General features: G+C 50.9%; 1 protein-coding gene across 1 annotated transcript; it reads right to left on the reverse strand.

Moving 5' to 3' along the window:
• Positions 1–8,311: 8,311 nt before the first annotated feature.
• Positions 8,312–12,044, reverse strand: LOC103815642 (zinc finger protein ZIC 1). Its single transcript, XM_030227377.2, has 3 exons — positions 10,378–12,044; positions 9,049–9,212; positions 8,312–8,668 (listed from the first exon to the last, which is right to left on the reverse strand). Exons 1-3 carry the CDS (start codon positions 11,351–11,353, stop codon positions 8,471–8,473), a joined length of 1,338 nt encoding a protein of 445 aa, XP_030083237.1. The 5' UTR covers positions 11,354–12,044; the 3' UTR covers positions 8,312–8,470.
• Positions 12,045–19,528: the final 7,484 nt, after the last annotated feature.

Consider the following 19,528-nt stretch of genomic DNA (forward strand, 5'->3'; position numbering starts at 1 on the left):
ACTCCAGCTAGCGACAAGGGTTAATGCTCCGGAGGGACAGGCTAGCCGGCCCCTGACACCATTGGCTAGGAAAAAAAGCAGGTTTAAGGTAAATTTACAGACGCTTTGCAAGTTGCAAAGGGATAGTTTTTAAATTAATATGATAGTAACAACAACAATAACAATAATATTAGTAACAGAAAAAGCAACAACAACAATAATAATAGAGCCCATTCTTGTCCAGTTGGCTGAGAAGCGAGGGCACGTCCCCCTCCTCTGCCCCCGCAGCGAGCGCTGCGCGGTCCCGTCCTGGCGCAGACGCCCGCGCCCCGCGCCTGCCCCAGCCCACCGGGGGGACCTGGATATCTCTGGAAATACAACAGAGGGACGAAGCCGGAGGGAAAAGAGCTGGGGGGAGGGAGGAAACGAAGCAGCCATGAACACTAAATGCAAAGGTTCAGGCTCACGCTTAGAGATCAACAGTTTTCTTGGGAGCTAAATGGTGGGAGCAGATTCCCACGCGGAGGCGTGGGCATGTGGCTCAGGTGTGTGCCCGGGCGCCACTGTCCCCCTGAATGCCATTCTCCTGCCCCTGTAATTACCGGGGAGCTTCCCCTTCGGCTAAGGGGGAAAATGGAAGAAAGAAAAAAGCCTGGATGGAAAGCAGGGGGGAAATGTGTATGAATACGCATCTGTTTAAATGTTGGAGCAAATGGTGACAACAGTGAGCGCCCAAGACAAGCTTCCACTTGGGGAACCGAGGTCAGGATCTGCCCTCTCTGAAATGAAAAGGCGACATGATGGACATCGGCTTTATTGTTGCCCCTTGTAGTCGGCTGGGGCGTGCAGGGAACCTCAGCCTTGCGGGGAGGGGGACACAGGCACTCAGGTGTTGGCCGGAGGGGATTCCACAACCCAGCCCAGGAGCACACACCTATGGGAGCGTTCGTCTGCAGCGCCGGGCAGGGAGGGGAGAGGGGGCGATGGGGAGAGGTGGGCTATGGCGGAGGGGGAAGAGGGAGAGAGAGGCTACGGAGAGAGAATTGTCGCTGGGCCATTTCCAGTCCGCCTGGCTCCACCCGGAAGGGCCTTTCTGGGAACTTGGTGGGTGCTGGGCCGAGCCGTGCGGACGCGGCCGTGCCCGGGCCGAGGCAAGTGCCCAGGTGTGCCCGGGAGCCCGCGCGGGTTCCGAGGGCTCCTGCCTCAATCCTGCCCGCTCCCACCGGGCTCAGGGGAAAGAAAAATCTACGTTATTACCAAGATACAGAAGCACATTTCTGATACTATGAGATGTTATTCTGCCACCCTACAAAAGGCTTTAAAATCACTTTGTGCCGCTGAACAATGAGTACTGGGAATTGCTACTATTTGGTTTTTAAAAATTTAAAAATTAAAAACCTACAGCCTACAAAGGAATAAATGACAAGAGCCTACGTTTCTTCCTCGGATCTACCATGCAATGTCGGTATATCAGCAATAAAATATGATGGGCCATACAGTATGATGAGGTTTTCTTAAGAGGAGCTAGACAGAAAGGAATCCATTACAAGAACCTTTCTCTCTTCCCCAGAGACGGTTCCCTTCTGGTGGCTGTACCCGTCTCGTTTTGACATATCAGCCCACGAAAAGCCACTCGGCCGGCGACCCCCGGCGCTGAGAACGGCTGTGAGGAGGGGGCCGGGGGGTGGCTGAAGAGCCCGTTAGAGGAGGGAGGTCGCGTTTGCCCAACCTGCAGGGGGAGGCTGAAAGAGCCTGCCCGGGATCATCGCTGCGTGGCAGGGGGACGGCGCGGCGGGGCAGCCTGGCCGGGCCGGGCCGGGCCGGGCCGGGGGTGCGGGGCGGTGCGGGGCGGGCGGGCAGCACGTGCGGCGGCGGCGCTGCCGTGCGCGGGCGCGGGCGCGGGGCGGGCGCGGGCACCTTCCGCGGGCGGCGGGGCCGCGTCATAAATATTCAACAGCACGTGCAGCCGCGCCGCGGGCGCGCATGCGCCGCTAGGGCTGCCGCCGGGGCGTTCGGCGGGCGCTCACACACACACACAGACAGACAGACATACACATACACAGACAGACAGACAGACACAGCCAGACACATCACATCACACACACAGGACTCGTACGGAGCACTCACACGCTCACACAACACTTACACACGCATCACACGTGCAGATGCACGCACAACTCACACACACGCAGACTACTCGCACAAACACACACACACATCCCGCTGACACGCACAGAGCGCTCACACTCACTCACAGAGCGCTCACGCACACGGCACTCACACACAGAGCGCTCACACAAACACACACACACCCCAGTGACACGCACCGCCCCCACGCACAGCAGCGGTTTCCAGGAACCGTCCCCAGGTGGTCAGTCCTGAACCTCCCGGCTGCCCCCCGGCCCCCAAAAGAGGCAACATCAAGCCCAAAACATGTGGCCTGGCGGGGGGAAGCTTGCTGATGTGGGGGTATTCTCCCGGGCTTATTTTTTCTTTACTCTTTGGTCATATTTCCTCATGGGATTTTTGGAAGTGAAAAGGATACTAAAGGATCTTGCAGTTCTGCCCCGTGCCAAAACACAACTTTTTTTTTTTTTTTTTTTTTTTTTTTTGCTAAGCAAAGCCGTGCCCAGGTCTGGACAAGCAGTATGAGAGGACTCAGACTTGAGTGTGCCCCATTGATCCTGCACCCTTGCTGCAGCTACCCCAGACAGCTAATTCTGTGTTTGGGTCCCCAGATGTAAACACATGCACAATCACAGATGCACACATCGAGCATTTTTTTAATAGCAGTTTCATAGAGAGGTAGTATGAGCGTATATATCTAAAAGGTAATTAATTTGATTTATTATACTTGAAAAATCCTGTCTGCAGTACGGGCGTCATCTGGAAACTTCATGCTATTTTATACTATCGTTCTAAAGCCGAAATAAATGTTACGAATTGATGACAGCTTCCAGCTGCATGATAAAAATAGCCCCTTCTCTTCACAGGATCGTGTTTCATGTTATCGAAGATGAACCAAATCTGACCCATAGACGTCCGCAGCAGGGGAAAAAAAAATTGATACAAAATAAAAACCTTGGCCATTTTTAATAAACAATGATCCCTAAAACGCAGTACCTTTGCGGTGAAATGGAATCCACCTTCATACGTTCAGCAGGTTCAGGAAATCAGACCTGCCCCTCATTCAAAATAGAAGTCTCAATTATTAATCTTTCTGGGTGAATTTGGAAATTATATCCATTCTGTTACAAATACCACCCACTGTACAGAACATTTGTATTGAGGTTCTGTGAGCCCTCGAAAATATACTTCCGTGTCAACACATGAACGTGTGTCCTTCTAGAAACAGCGTTCTTTCTTTACGTACAGATGTAGATAGAGAGGTAATGTACAGATACGGACATATTTGTAATACAATCAGCAACGCGAACGGTGATTTCGGTGAGCTAATGTGCATCTGCGGCAGTGACCGCGTGTCCCGTGAGTTGTAGCCACAGCACAGGCAATGTCCGTGCCCGCCACGGGACACCCCGCGCCCGCGGAGCCGCTCCCCAGGCCTGGCTGCGCGGCCGCGCTGGGCCCCGGCCGGGCCTCTCAGCTTTCCCCGGCCTCTCCCCGGCAGCAAAGCCCCGCTCAGCAGGGAATCGCAGGGCACCTTTTGAGGAAAATGTGCTGATTCCCGCGGGATGGCCGCGCTGACCGCGGGGATCGAGCCCTCCTCTCGAGGTGCCCGGCGCTCACGTGTGCGTGGGGCGGCGGGCGGGCGCAGCCACGGGCGGGCACAGCCAGGGCGGCTTCGCGGGCGTGCTGCGGGTGCCAACGGGGTGCGTGCGTGTGCAAATGCAGATGGAAACTTTGTGACGGTGATGCACGGTGCGCCTGGTACCTGCACAGCCTCCTTCGTGGGCGTATCGCTCACGAATTCCTCTCCCTCTGAGCTCCAGCGGCAAAACCGCACGCGGGTTCTTTTAGTGACAGGTCACTTGACATACTCTGCCCTTTCCAGAGGGGATCTCCTTGCCAGTCCTGCCCGCTGGAAGCGGGCTTTGCAGCCGTGCTCTGGCTCCGCGCCGGCCGCGCAGGGGCTCCTGCGGCCCCGGGAGTGCAGCGGAGCTCCTGCGCTACCGCCGCCCCGGCCCGGTCCGCGGCCCGGCTCGCTGCTCGCTCCCTTTGAAAGTTCCTGCGAGAGGAGCGAGGGTTTTGGACACAGGAAAACTTACAAAGTCAGAGCCGTTTACTAGCTTGGCCAGAAAAGCAGTAAATAAAATCGTCGATGCTCCGTGCATCAGTGCAGGGACTGCTGCTTCCTCACGGCTAAAAGAAGGGCGATAACCAGACGAGGCCAGCGCGGAGCGGGTGTCCCCATTTCAAACAGTGTCTGGACTAAAAAAGCTAACTTTGCCTTATGAATGCCGGACTTGCCTCTTAATAAATTCAAGCGATCACTCACAAACCATTAAAGAGACCTGAAAGGCGAGTCTTTCGCTGGGGAAGTGGAAGCGCCTGATTATTGTTTTGCATTTAACTTTCTGCGTGCAAACGGCACAAGCGCGGCCGGGGGTTGCCACCCGAGAGGGGCCAGCACGCACAGCCCTCCACACACCCAGCCGAGCAGCCTCCTGCACTCTCCCCGCCGGCACTGCCGTCCTGCTTTGGGTATCTTCAAACACTCCCCCGCGGCGGAGGGAGCCTCCGCGGGCGCGGGAGACTGCGGACGGCAGACATCGGACCTAAGTGTTTTGTCTAGCCCGGAGCAGGCAGGCAGGAGCGGAGCGGAGCTGTCGGCACGGCCTGCCGTGGGCTGCGAAATCTACTTTTCCCACGCAGGAAAAGTACCGCGACACCATCTCCAGAGGCAGGCATAGGAAAGAAAATGATGGCCCCCATTGAGGCTGGAGAGCCGGGGTCGGTGCTTCTCCTCGCAAGCCTTCGTGAATAAATCCGCAAAGGGAGCCTTGCTAGAGCAAAGTTGACTTTAGGGACTAAAACAGCGCAGAAACCCCCGAGAGAAACCTCACAACCTCTCTGCCTGAAAAACATCTCTCTCTCTGCCGAGGATTTCAAAGCACTGCTCCCCTCTCCAGAGCCAAGCGAACAGCACAAGCACCAGCATGGCGTGGACTTGAATTCAGCATTAACAATTCCAACCCCAGTGATCGGCGCTAATTCAGAACACACACGGGATGGAGATCAACCAGTATCGCACAGTTCCCCCTCAGCCCAGATAAAAAACCTACAGCAGCAGCAGCAACAACATTAGAATCATCCTTTCTGCTGTAGGACGCTCAAACAAATCTCAGACTGAAAGTTTAAAAGAATACTCATTAGCCAAGTGTTCCAATACACACAAGTAACAGATCTGTGTTAAGCGACCACTAGGGACTTTGCACAAGTTCAAAGAAAGTTGCAATACGCATCTTTAAAATATCTCACCCTCACCACATTTCTCCGGGTTTACTTTACAGATGGGTGGCTCAGAGGAGCTCAACGATTCTTTTTTTCTTAGATACGCCCAGGTTACATTTTTTATAAACCATGCCCGGTAAAATCGCCGAGACAGTTACCCTGAAAGATTCGCGACAAAGCAACACTTTCGGCGCATGAAACACTTTTTCCCCCGGCTCTTTCTCTCGGTGGGCTACATTTCCTCAAGTCCCAGCACTTTCTGCCCCGGTCCCACCGGGCTCCAACTTTTCCTATCTCGCCAAACCCTGCAAGGTGGCGCTCTTTTCATTGAAAACTGGTATTAGCCTTACAATAATAACATTTTGTAGAAAGTAAAGTTAAAGCGAAGCCTTCCCACGGGTGCTGCAGGGAGCAGGCGGCGATGCCGAACTGGCAGGAGTAGGAATTGGGAAGAGCAAGACAAACTCTTTTTTTTTTTTTTTTTTCCTTTTTTTTTTTTTTTTTTTTTTTTTTTTTTTGGAGGGGTGTAGGGTGAGGCGTATGCTCTCGGGCAGCGGAAAGTCTCTCCGAGGGAGATCCCCAAATGTTATGGACAAAGGAATATCCTTGCGGAGGGCTGCTGAGAGCCAGGGCAGTGCTCTGGGCGGGTTAGCGCCGGGGCTGCGGAGTGCCCGCACTGATTGAGGGGAGAGCGGCTTCCCCCGCACCCCCGCCCCCTGAGCGGTTAATATGGCTATTGACTCGCTGTACACATAATATTTCTTTAAAGAAGCTGTTAAAGTGTCATCTTGGTCTACTGGAAGGTCAGTTTGTGCAATTCACTCTATGACATATCACAAGCCCTCGCAGCTTTAGCCAACCTCATGATTTGTGTTGTCTGTTGATATGTTGTCTGCTTAATGGGGCGATCATGCAAGCTACAACCAGGAACAAAGCCCAACAGTTCCAACAACCGTAGCTAAGTTAGTGGAAGCAGTACAGCTTGCAAATCTATCAAACTAAACTGCAAGGAAGACAATCTGATTTAGAGAAAAGGCGTTCTGCTACAGTCATTAAGCACAAGTAATTTAGATTTTTTATATTGTCTTCTCATTTACAAATTTACTGTATCAACGCCAGCCAATGGAACGAATTTCTTAAGTAAATGAGAAATAAATAAAAGAGATAGAAAGATAATCAAATTACATAAAATAATTCTTATGCCCTACATTTATTTTTTTAGAAAGCTATTAACACTAGCAAAATTATAGTAATAATAATAACATAGCATAGGAAGTAATTGATTTAAATTAACATCACGTTTTAAGAAATATCAGCAAAGAAATAAAAATAAGAAGAAAAAAATCAAATAAAAATACACACAACAACAACAACGGCCTTCGTGAAACAGTGCTGTACTTCTTGGAGTAAAAGGCCCAAGGAAAGTCATGAATCCACTGCCTAAGAATTAGTTATGGTCATAAATGCCTTAAATTAAAATAGCAACCGAAATCTCCTCTGTTTTAAATCTCCTAATATATGTTATGCGAATTAATTTAATTTAGGGACCCAGTCTATGCAGATTCATGGACAGTGTTGGACTGGAATGCAGCACTTCTCATGTAACAATTCCCCACATTAATATTTATGTAGCATATGCAATCTATTTCTGTTATTTTTATGGTTGTTATTCTATGTCTGCAAAGGTCATTTAAATTATACTGCGGCCGAAAATTTGTTTCATAAATTTTGATATAAATACTAATTACACACTATAGTAATGCCAGCAGGGATCCTTTCATTTATCACATTTATATCACCTTCGCTGCTTTAGTGATGACATAATGGAAAGCAGTGAAAAACTGGGACAGTTTTATTCTAATATCCTAAAGCTAGTAGGAGTTGCAGCAGGTTGACTTAGTGAATAAGAATTCCTACCACAATTCTTGGGATTTAAGAATCTTTAATAAGGTACGAAATGTTACCAAACAGTTCTGTAAACTAAATTTTACATACCAATTCTTCTAGCCATAAATATTGAATATCTTGTAACAGGTATAACCGGACCTTTACATGCGGATAAATATGGAAATTAGGATTTATATACATTATGTTCTTGTATTTGCCAAAAGCAACGGACAGATATAGTTTATATCTTTTTTTTTTTTAATATCACTTTACATAAACAAATGTAACAGTTTGACACGCAGATCCAGGCTTTCACTATACGAATTTCTTGACAGGACGTGTAACAACATTTTACTGCACTACTTAGACTGGACTTTGGGACGAAATGTTGCACTTTATACAAAAAAGCACATTAATACCAATAATATTCTGTTAGATCGACGTTTAGACTGTAATAATACAAAGTAATTCACATTTTGATACACATTTACTAGAACATTCTTGCCATTCAGTACAAATAGTTGAATTTCTACCTCTTCCCTCTGCCCCCCCACCACCTCCGCCCCCCCGCCGCCGCTCCCGCCCGCCCGCCCCTCCCCCCACATATATGCAAAGACCACAAATCCACATATCCCCTTATTCAACTTGCGATATAACTATTTACAAAATCAAACAGTACACTTTTTTTGTCGTTTTGTTTTTGATGCTAATAATTCTGTATTTACAAGAGGGGATGGGGGGGGAAGGCCGCTGCCCGAGCAGACATGCAGTTGGCGATCTCTAATCAGTGGTTTCCAGTGAAGCCCTACACAGTTGGCATTTGCCCTGGTAACCTTGTCTTCTTATGCATTCTACTAACCCCTTCGCCTACCAAGCCTTGGAACAGAGCAGAACAGTCAGGAAAAAAAAAGGAAAAAAAAGAGATAAAAGAAAGGAAAAAATTTAAAAAAAAAAAGGAGAGAGAGAAATAATGGAGGACAAAACAAAATTTAAAAATTAAGTCTTCATTTTACTCAGTCCTGGGTCTACTGGCAGCATTTTATTTTTGTTTGCTCATTTAAATTTTGATTTCAGAGTGTCCATTATTTTGGAGTCTTTAAATAGGGTATTTGTTTGCTCGCTTGGGGCTCTTTTTTTTTTTTTTTTTGTTTCGGTTTGTGTTTTGTTGTTGTTGTTGTTTTGTTTTAGCATTTTAGACGTACCATTCGTTAAAATTTGATGTAAGCGTGCTGTGGCTGGACGTGTGATGGACTGCGGAGGAGGAAGGGGATAAGGAGCTGGCAGTCTGGTTTTCTGTGGATGGAGACACGATGGTTGGAGGGGTGGAGGACTCGTAGCCTGAGCTGGCGGCGGGAGAAGGCTGGGACCCCTGCGAGGATGATTCATGGACCTGCAAGAGAAAACCCGGGCAGAGATAGAGAGCGGCGGCGGACGGAGGCCTCGGCCTGGGGATGCGCCAGCCCCGGGGACCCAGCAGCGGGCCCCGGGCTCGGGCTCTCCTGCGGGGCTCCCCGGCGGCCCCGGCTCCAGCCCCGGCCCCTGCCCGCCGGGCGAGACCGGCCTGCGCCCCCCCGGCCGCGTCCTGCCGCCGCCTCCCTGCCCCTCCCCGGCCGAGCCGCGCCGACCGAAGGCCCCGCGGCGGGGCCGGGCCCGGGGCTGAGCGCGGCCCGGCGGGCCCGGAGCCGGGGCCCCGCTGCCCGCAGGCACGGCCGCGCCGGCCCCGCCGCCCTCCGCCCGGGCAGGCCCGCACGCCAGGCGCCCTCCATTTACCTTCATGTGCTTTCGGAGGGAGCTGGGGTGCGTGTAGGACTTGTCGCACATTTTGCAGAGATAGGGCTTGTCGGAAGTGTGCACATGCATGTGCTTTTTGCGGTCGCTGCTGTTTGCAAAGCGCCTGTCACAGCCCTCGAACTCACACTTAAATGGTTTTTCACCTATTGCAGAGGGAAGGGGGAGGGGGGGGGGAAAGGGATCTGATTAAGCAGGGCCGGCTGTATCGCTCATTGTCACCGCAACGCCGGACGGAGCTCAGGGCTCCATTTCAAACACTTGCAACTTTCTAACTTCAGCGCCGCTCGAACCCCAAAACCTTGCTTCTAGTCTCTATCCTTTCCGGACCTCCGACTCCTGCAAAGCGCCCGTTTCGAAGAGCAGGGGAGCTAAATAACTTCTCCCCCACCCCCCCTTTCCTTTGGAGAGGCGAGTTTCCTTTCAACCCCAGTCCCGGGCACCTCTCCCTCTTCACAACGCTCCGAGCGAGAGAGCAGGCGTGGTGGGATATTACACACGATCCTCAGCGTCTGGTTTCGAATTTTATAGCTCGTTCTCGTAATATTTTACTCTCTCGCCCCCCCAGCCCCCTCCCTCATATTTTCTTGCAATATTGAAAATTATCCTGTCCGGGAAATCAACGAGTAGGCAGCTCCACAAACCCTCGGCAAAAGCGCAAGGGAAAGCGGCTCTGGCTTTCAGCGTTCGGGGGTGGGAGCAAGGGGAGATCGCTCTCCCGGCCGGAGGCTGCTGCATTCCCACCTCCCACGAAGGAAAAAGTTCTCAGGAATACCGGCGCCTCCCCTCCGCACAACAATAACACAGTAAAGCGCCGGGCTCGGTTTGTTTAATATCGCTCAACGGAATTAAATATTTACCAAGCCCTGAATTGCAGAGAGGAGAAGAATGAGCTGCCTGCAACATTTAGCACAATTTCTCATGGTGCCACAGCCAAAACTGCCGAACAATAATTAATTAAAACCTATAAATTTAAACAGGACAGGTTGCTGCGATCCTCCACCCCACCCCCTCCGCCCTAACAATCCCAGCAGCAAACCCTGCCGTCCTCCCCCTCTGCCTCGGCAGGGATCATTTTCTTTTTGTTGCTGCTGCTGGCGTGGCTGTGACCGAGCTCGTTTTGCAGCGGAGCTCCGAGCCGGCCTCTCCCGGAAAAAAAGCAGTGGTCCCTGGACCAAACCCCCTCCTCCCCGTGCGAGCCTCGGCCAAGCCGGCCCCCAACCCCTCCGGCACGGCCCCGCGTCCCGCTCCGGCCCCGGCGCTCGGCGCTTCCACTCGCACAGAGAAAAGTGACAGAGAAGGTTACCGTACCTGTATGAGTTCTTTTGTGTATTTTGAGATTCTCTGATCTGGCAAACACTTTGCCACAGCCTGGGAAAGGGCAGGGGAAAGGTTTTTCACCTGTGTGGACTCTGATGTGATTTACAAGTTTATATTTGGCCTTGAAAGGTTTCCCTTCTCTTGGACACTCTTCCCAGAAACATATGTGATTGGACTGCTCGGGTCCTCCAACGTGCTCCACCGTGACATGAGTCACCAGCTCGTGCATCGTGCTGAAAGTTTTGTTGCAGGACTTTTTGGGGTTTGACAATTGCTCGGGCTCAATCCACTTACAGATGAGTTCCTGTTTGATGGGCTGCCTCATGTAACGAAAGAAGGCCCCTGCCCCGTGGTGGGCTGCCATGTTCATGTTCATGTGGCCGTAGCCGTGCAGCTGGGTCGAGGCGTAGTGCTCGGAGCGGGGGCTGGTGACCTGGCCGTACTGGTCGGGTCTGCCGTACATGTCTCCGGAGAAGCCCAGGCGCATCTGCCCGTTCACCACGTTAGGCGAAGCGTGGCTGGTGGCTTGTTCGTGCAGCCCCGGGAAAAGTATATGTCCCGCGGCATCTGTGTGTCCGTGGGGTCCGGCGAAGCTGCCGGCAGCGGAGGCGAAGAGGCTGTGCTGGGCGCTGGCGGCCGCCGCCTCCCCGAAGCCGCGGTTGCGGAACAGAAAGTCCCGGGTGGAGTTGAAGGCGGCGCTGGAATAGGAGCTGACATGGGTCGGGTGGTGGTGGTGCCCCAGGGCCGCCGCCGCGTAGCCGGGCGCCTGCGAGGTGAAGGCGGTCTGGCCGGCCGAGGCCAGCTCGTGGGTGCTGGGGTTGATTTTGAAGGCGCCCATGCCGTCGGCGAAGGGGTTGATCCCCAGCCCCACTTCTCTGTCCGTGACATCGGCCGTGGAGTGATGGCGAGAGGATCCGAAGGTAGTGACTCCTATGGCGGGATACTGCGGTCCAGCATCCAGAAGCATCTTCCCAGCGTCGATGCAGCAACCAAAAAAAAAGCACGCGCGCACACACACAACGCGGAGAGAAGCAGCAGCAGCAGCAGCAGCGGCGGCGAAAACACCCTCTTTGGAAAGTCAGCGACGATCACCACCAAAGCAACCACATCAAAAACACCCCCTTCGGCATCAGCGCAGGGGGAAGGAAAAAAAAAGGGGAAAAAAAAAAAAAAGGCTGGTGCGGAAGAGGGGAAGAGATCTTCGCAGTTGCAAATAATAATAATAATAAAAACGTGCCCCAAAAAAATTCACTGTCTCTCTGCTTTGACTTTTCAGGGAGGTTTAAGAGGGGAGGGGGGGGTTGGGTGAGCTCAAAAATAAACTGGCTGCAAATAACAATAACGGCGAGAGTTCAACACAGGCAGCAAAAAAAAAAAAAATTAAAAAAAACCAAAACAAAAAAGAAACTTCCTTCAGTGATTTTTTTTTTTTTTTTGCTATAGGAATGTTGCAAAGTGGCCGAGAGATTGTTTCTCTCTCCTCTTCGAGCTTCCCCACACTCACCCGATTTTTTTTTTCGGGGGGCCTTTTTTTTTTTTTTTTTTTTCGCTCCGCAAAAAAAAGGCGCAAATCATGCACAATATTGTCTTTTGCGGTTTATCTTCCTGGGGAGAAACTTTCACCTCCTCAGCCGGGCGGTGAACGCGAGACTGATAGCGGCAATCATTCCTGCAGATAAATGAATTGAAAAGACGACACCGTCCCCCCCCTTGATGAATGGGAGCCGGGGGCGGAGCGCCGTGCGGGCGGACGTGGGCGCGCATTGGCCGGCGCCGGCTCCCCCTTCCCCGCGTCGCTGCCCCCGGCCCCGCCGGCTGCGGGCGCTGATTGGCCGCGCCGCCTCATCCATCGCAGGTATTGTGGCGCCCTGACACCGCTCTGACAAACGGGGCTGCGGCAGCCCCAACTTTTTTTTTTTTTTTTTTTTTTTTTTTTAATATATATATAACCTTTTTTTTTTTTTTTTTTTTTTGCCTTTTTTTTTTTTTTTTTGCCCCCACGAAAATATTTCCAGCGCATCTTTTTGTGTGTGTGTGTGTACGCTAAGGGAAAAAAAAAAAAATCTATTATTATTAGGGTTATTTTGTCCCCCGCTCTCCCTCTCTCTGTCCCTCTGTCTCCAGCATTCTGATAATGATGGTTATGATGATTTCGTGGTGATCCTGAATTTTTAAGATCACTGAGCAACTTTTTAGGCTTTGGAAAGAGAAGCCCTATAGGGATTCGCGTCTTTTGAAGGTGTTTTCTTCTTATTTAAAACTGAAGCTCTCCGAGAGTAGGTGCTGGGTGCACTTGATCTAATTTTTAAACACCAGGCGTGATTTCTCTGTGTAGCTGACTCTATCCCTCCATCAGGTTTCTGAAATAAATCTTGTTTTCTGCACCCATCAAAACGCAGGTGGGTGAGCACTCTTAACTTTCTAATTTTGTTGTTGCTGTTTCGCCTCCTTTTTTTTTTGTTATTTTCTTTCTCTTTTCTCTCTCGCTCTCATTTTCTCTCGCTGTCCCTTGCTCTCTCTTTTACTGAGTCTCTCTCATTCAGGTAAAACTGTAAATTTTCCAAACCTACATTATTTCTCCTCCTGCTGCATGTAACTCACGGTTACTTTTCTCTCTCTCTTTCTTTTTTTTTTTTTTTTTTTTTTGGGGGGGGGGAGGAAATTTATTTTAAGTCCTCGATAGGAGCAATGTAAATTTTCTGACATTCAAACCTTTTCTAGTTCACAAATCAGTCACCCTTGTCACAGTTATTGAAATTCCTCAACTTGCCACACCAGGACGGTGGAAAAAGCAGGCGGTGTCTTTGTTGCTGACCAGGCTTTTGATCGCCAGAGAAAATTTACTTACCTTCAGATGAGTGAGCAGAAAAAGAAATAACACTCCCTTTGATTTAGTTAGAAAAATGCAGACATTTGGATTCAGTGCAAACATACAACACTTGGTTGTTTTCTAGATGCAACCCTCGATTAACCTGTCTTTCCCCAGCTCAAAGTCTATTGAAAAACTGTGGATAGTTCTTTTTTGTTCCCGCTACAAAGAGCCATTGACTATATATTAAAATGATTGTTGAAATGTATAAGTATGGTATTTAAAAGCAGAAAACCTTAGTGGCTTAATCAATTAAGCTAAGCAACATTTGTACAATATTTTAAACGATGCTTCGGCTCTTAAAAAAAAAAAAATCTCAAGAAACTTTAAAATATAGACGTCTTTGTTTGTGTATGTATAGATACACTTATGTATGTGCCCATGTGCGTGCATATATAAAACTGGCAAATTATTTATTTACTCGGTCGCCTGCATATTCATTAGCTCTAATTATTTTCTAGTAACGAAAACACCAAAAGCTCGCTAAGAGTCAGACTCCATACATTTTGCCTTTGTTCAGCCCTTCACTTGCCTCCTTCGCAGCTCAATCCGAGCCCCTCCAATTCCTAGTTCCAAACAAAGAAACTTTAAACTCATCCTCTCTAATTATAGCCGCTGGTAAGCAATCCACAGCGCAGGTACTGTGGAGTCGGACCGGCAGCGCTGATGCGAGAACCCTTCTCGGGCGAGAGCTGCCTCATTTTGAGAGGTATAAAATGGCCATTGCGACTAGAAAACAAACAAACAAACACCACCGACAATAAATAAACTTTGATACGCCTTGACGGAATGTTTCACTGCAGTTTATCTGCAGACGCAGTGTGCCTGTGCTCGGTGCAGGAGATAGCTTTCAAAGCAGATCTATTATGTAATTTTCCTTGGATCTCGGGAGGCTTTACAGGGTTTGGTGGTGTTTGGGGTTTTTTGGTTTTTTTTTTAGAATAATGGTGAGCTGAATCTACACGTTTGCATTTATTCTACGGAATCTATTTGATGGAATTGCAATTGCTCAGAGCAACAGGTATACCCGCTCTAGGGAGCGCCTGGGTGTGGACACAGTCTTAAGGCGGGTGTTGCTCTACTTTCTGTATTTGGTGCTAAAATTAAGCGAAGGACAGAGTTGTCAGCCTTATTGTGAAGTGTGCTGGGCTATGGCATTCGGAGAGCTACAAAGTTGGGTAGTTCAGTGCTAGCCTGCCTCCCAGTGCAAGGGGAAACCAGTGATCATTCCAGGTCGGTGCAAAATGTACGAGAAGGCAGACGAGAAGGTATTTTTAGGAAGCGTATCTAAATATACAGTGTAAGAGTGAATGTAAAAAAAAAAAAAATGTTGTGGGTTGTAGAAGTTATCAAGTGGGATTTGCGGTGCGCTCTCTGCAGGAAACGAAAGCTGCTCCAGTTCAAAGCCACATGCACCAACGTGACATATAAGCCATTAAAATATCATCCTGACGGCTCATTTCTGCTTCATCATACATTCCCTAACTGCTTCCAGAAAGCAAGAAAAGAAGAAATGAAGGATGACCGCCTCGATGCAAGCGCCAAAGAGGTGGTGGGTTCTTGGGGGGGGGGGGTGTGTTATTGTTTTCTTCTTTCATTCTTTCTTTCTTTTCCCTTCCCCTCCACCCCCCCTTTTATTTTCGCCAGTTCAGAAATGAGGGGAAAACTTCAACAGGTCGCGGGGGTAAGTGCCTGGGTGTAGGGGGTGCCTGTGCAGTCCGAGCTGTTGGCTAGCCCCCACCGCCTGCCCCAAGGGCTGGACGAGAGCTCCCTGTCGTCGGGGGGGGGTGGGGGGGTCGTAGGGAGGAGGTTTGGCCACCCCGGGAAGAAGGGCTGGAACCTTGCGGTGCGGGGGGGGGGGGCAGCGCCTCGGCTGCCCCTCGCCCACGTGGGGCAGGATCCCGGCGGCACCTCGGCGGGCGGGCGGAGGGCCGAGAGCCCGGGAAGCACCGAAGCGGGGGTCCGACACCTTCTGTCGGACGCCGGGAGCCGCGCCCGCCCCTCTAAATGCCAAGGGAGGCCGGCCTGGAGGTCCGCGCAGTGTATAGCGGCGGAGCAACGCGGAACAGGGCAACGGGGTACGCAGAACGGGACTGGAGCGCTCCCCACCCCGACTGCGGCCGGGCTCGCTTCGGACGGGCAAGAACCGGCACCGGAAGGGTCCTGCGGCCGCCAAGGCAGGGCCGGGAACCCGGGGCGGCGTGCAGAGGGGGACGAGCGCCGACAATGGAGAGCCCCGTGGGGAGGCGTCCCTGGGGAGGCGCTCCCCGCCCAGAACCTCGCCTACCGCCGCGCCCTGTGCCGCGGGGGCCCTCCGGGGGACCCGGCGCCCCGGCACCTCAAGCCGTGCTTTATAGGCGGGTGCGGGAGGGACGGAGCCCTGGAGCTCGGCCGGCCCCCTCCGGCCTCTCCCCGCCCCCCCGCAGGCAGAGCCGGGGGGCTGCTCAGGGAACTGGGTGCTGCCCACTACTTCGGCAGAGCCCGGGGAGCGGCTGCGACCCTGGCCCCGGCCCCGAGGGACCGTCCCGCGTCTGAAACTGGCTGGGGAAGGGGGAAAGCTCCCAAATCCCTGCCCAGGGCGATACACCCGAAGGTGACCTCTGACCCGAGCCCAACTCAGTGTGCCAGACCCGGGCACCGGCACAGCGCCGACCGATGGGGACGGGCGCGGGCTTCTCGCCGACCTCTTTCCTGTCACTCCTTTGTCACGCACGGTCCCTCAGCCCCGGGGAGTCCAGCCCGTTGGCCGGGCTTCTCTGGGGACTCTTTCCACCCGGAGACAAGAAACTTTATTTCTGCACCGAGCCTTCCCGAGGAACGCTCCCTCCGTCCTGCGCGGCAGCGGAAAGCACAGGTTGCGTGACAAGCCGCTGGAGGCGAGGCACACGCCGTGGCTGCCGCCACCCACTCGGTCTGGCTCGCAACCCCACCCGGGGCCGCCGGGACCCCGCTCAGCCGCACCTTCGGCCCGGGGCGGGAGCGAGAGTTCAGGGAAGGGGGGCGGGGCGGCTCCCATCGCATCCCCAGCGACAGAGGGGGGCAGCCCCAGCGACAGAGGGGTACCCCACACTAACGCCCCACATCCCAACACTTTGGGCAAGGGGACATCCTCACCCTCCTGCTCCGCGACGGCACAGTATGGATGAGAAAATTGTGCGAGGTCGAGCCAGAGTTTTAGCCAATATTTATTCTGAAACGCAGAACTGTTTTGCCTTCCTTTTTGTCATCTGGTAACCATTTGAAATATTAAATGCAGCGATTTTTTTTTTTTTTTTTTTGTCCAGTTTCAACAAGTTTTGGCGAACACTTGGGAACTGAGCACTCCTCCCGCCTCTCACCCTTACCATAAAGCACAACTCCTGCAAACCTCTCACTAGCGGGGCAATGTTGGCAACTCTGACTTGGGAAAAGTGCAAGAATGAATGGAAGTTGACTAGAAATTTAAATTCCTAAGGGATTACTAAAGTTTTGGCAGTAATTTTCATCACAACAGTGAAAATATGGAGGACATCAAATTATTTATGAAAGATTACAACTGTGATATGATGATGAAGTTTCTTAATATCATCAAGTGTTTGTCTTAGTACAGATTTTTGTTTACTAGCTCTGGAGTGCCTATAATAATAGTAGTGAGAATAATAATTATAATATAGCAAGAGTAATAATAATAATAATAACAATAATAATAATAATATAAAGTCATTTTAAGTCACTGATTCCAGATTCTAGTGTGCTTTTCTGTATTAAAAACCAAACAAACAAAATCCTGAGCATTTCGAAGATATCTGCAAAAATTCAGACTCAGACACTACATCCAGCCCCAGATCTGGTCTTAAAGCTATTGCTGCCGCTCAAAGCAAGCTGTGCAAAGTTCTGCCTGTAGCAGTGGCAGTGCTCTGCCCTTCAGAGAGCAAAGAGCAAGCTGAAAATTATAGGCAGGGAGAAGTACCAGGGTGGTACTATACTAATCCTTGCTGAGACAACAACTTGTGTTGGAGGCTCTCAGAGAGTCCGGAATTTAATTTCGGGACGGAAGGATCTGTAAACAATATAGCCGAGTGGGTAAAAACTTGCCTTACAATAGCCTGCCAGAAGGTGAATGTCAGATCAAAGGAGAACTGAAAAGATGTCCTTTCATATTTTTTTTCCCCCTAAATCAGCCATGGAAACTTCATGACTCCATAAAACATGTGCTGCTTTGCTGGGGAGACAGCCTCCAGTTTCCCCTCGGAGAAAGCTTCTCTTCCCTCCTGACTGCCTAACTTGTGTTTTGGTTTGGTTTTATGGGTTGGTTTTTTGGGGCTTTTGGGTTTTTTTCCTTTTCTTTTTGAGTCCATGATGCCTAACATATAGGGTGCCTTACTCATTTCACATCACACACAAATGGTTTTGCTCTTAACTTTCTTACCTCTCTCCCCAAACAGGAACAAAGTCAGGAAATGAGGCACAAGACTCCCCTTGTAATGAGGAAAAGAAAACGACTTTACAGAAACATCCTGGAAAAGTCAAGTAAGTTAAAATATGTCCTTTTTACAGTTCAAAGGAGACTGTATTTTTTTCAGCTTAGTGTTTAACGTACTTGCATAAACACAAATCAGCGACAGAACACCCCACCAGCAGCTGCCTAATCCTGCTCAATGCCTATTCATTTGGAGGTTCTAGAATTAATATTTGACGACTCTCTCATTGAAACAACAACCCCTGACCCCATGTGATTGCACTGTCACATTATTCTATGACATATTCATCTTGAATTCATTTACGGACGATTTGATTGGAATGAGGTTTGACATGTATTGGATCCTATTAAAGAAGAAGACTTTGATCTTGTTGATGGGGTTTACATGATATGTATCATCTTTACCAGGGATACCAGGCTTCCACAATGTGGTGTCTAAGTAGTCAGTGACTGACAGCTTATCTGACAGGAATACCTTAATCTTGAGGTCCTGAATGAAATATTCAATTTAAAATAAGCATATGATTTGCTTGTCCTAGGGTAGCTCTAGGTCAGAAAATGTGAGAGGCAAACCTAGGCACAAACCGTTGCTTGTCTGGTGGCTGACTTCCCATTGTTCGGGAACCCTGAAATAAAGAAGTCCCCATAAGTGGATATGGGGCGAGGGAAAAAAAAACAAAGGCAGAGTGTGCTCTCGAGCTACTCGGTACCCTCTCCTCCCCAAGGTGAAACTGTGATCGCTGAAAGGCTTTCTTGAACCACCTCTTCCTAACCAGCAGTGCCTTCTGCCCAGGCAGGCAGGGACTCGGGCTCAGGTCCTGAGTCTGCTTCCCGCATCCCTCTCTGCCAAAGCGAGTTTAGGGATAAGGAATCGAGCAGGGTGACTTTCTTGGTCCTCTCTGTTTCTACTCCTGGCAGTTTTTCTCTTTCTCACTGGGGTTTTCAGACTGATCTGTTCCCCTCCTCTCTTTTGGGATTTGAAGCCTAAAAACGTAACCCCCGAAGCCTGTCTGAAGCGTTCAGAGCATCCCGGCTCGGCCCAGTCCTCGGGCACCGGCTGGATATTTTGTAGCTGGCTGGTCGAAGTTTCCACAGAGGTGGTAAAGGGAGAACACGGAGTGGATGAAGGTCAAATTTGGCTTTCTTCAGTGCTTCCCGAGGGCAGGAGCTTTGCCTTGAGCCGAGCACGGTTATAAAGGGGGCTGTCTCTTCGAAGCAATGTTAGAGATAGCGACAAACATCTTGATGTTTAGGTAGATTACTACAGAAAAACAAGGCTAAGGTAAAGCCCATGAGCAGCTGGGGCTGCTCCCACCCTGCAAAGGGATGTGCAGCTGGTTTCATGCCGCAGGCCTCGGCGGCCCGGCGGGGCGGGGGTGCGGGCAGAGGCCGGAGGGTCGGGGCTGCCCCCGGGCCGCCCTCCCCGAGCCGTGGCAGGCGGAGCTCCGGGCCCCGCATGGCGGAGAGGAAAGCAGGAGGACAGCTCAGCCCCTCAGCCAGGGAACAGCCCAGAGAACTGCTTGTGTCTCGTCTTGACAACGTGTCACCTCTTTAGAACAACCCTCCAGCTTTGGGGCCAGGGGCTGAGGACGGGGTAGGGGACACACAGCAGCCGTAGGAAAATTCGTACTCAGGATCAAGCAGCCAGTTTGTTGGCCCTGCAGAAGCTGATGTTGACACATTTGAGAGTCTGCCGAGAGGCCGGCGTGTCTGGTCAATCGGGGCTCAGGCCGCTGCCAAGAAGCAGGAGAACTCGGTCAGCTCTCGAGTGGCAGGCAGCAGTATGAGCTCGAGCTGCCAAAGGGCTGCACAGA

Source organism: Serinus canaria, chromosome 9 (genome assembly GCF_022539315.1).
Source record: "Serinus canaria isolate serCan28SL12 chromosome 9, serCan2020, whole genome shotgun sequence".
NCBI lineage: Eukaryota > Metazoa > Chordata > Aves > Passeriformes > Fringillidae > Serinus > Serinus canaria.

What these genes read in the sequence shown, in the direction of transcription:
- LOC103815642 (XM_030227377.2), bottom strand. Translation starts at nt 11,353, where the DNA reads ATGCTTCTGGATGCTGGACCGCAGTATCCCGCCATAGGAGTCACTACC. An exon ending in ACACAAAAGAACTCATACAG is followed by an intron (nt 9,213 to 10,377) that starts GTACGGTAACCT and finishes CCTCTGCAATAG; the next exon opens with GTGAAAAACCATTTAAGTGT. An exon ending in CCCTCCGAAAGCACATGAAG is followed by an intron (nt 8,669 to 9,048) that starts GTAAATGGAGGG and finishes TTTCTCTTGCAG; the next exon opens with GTCCATGAATCATCCTCGCA.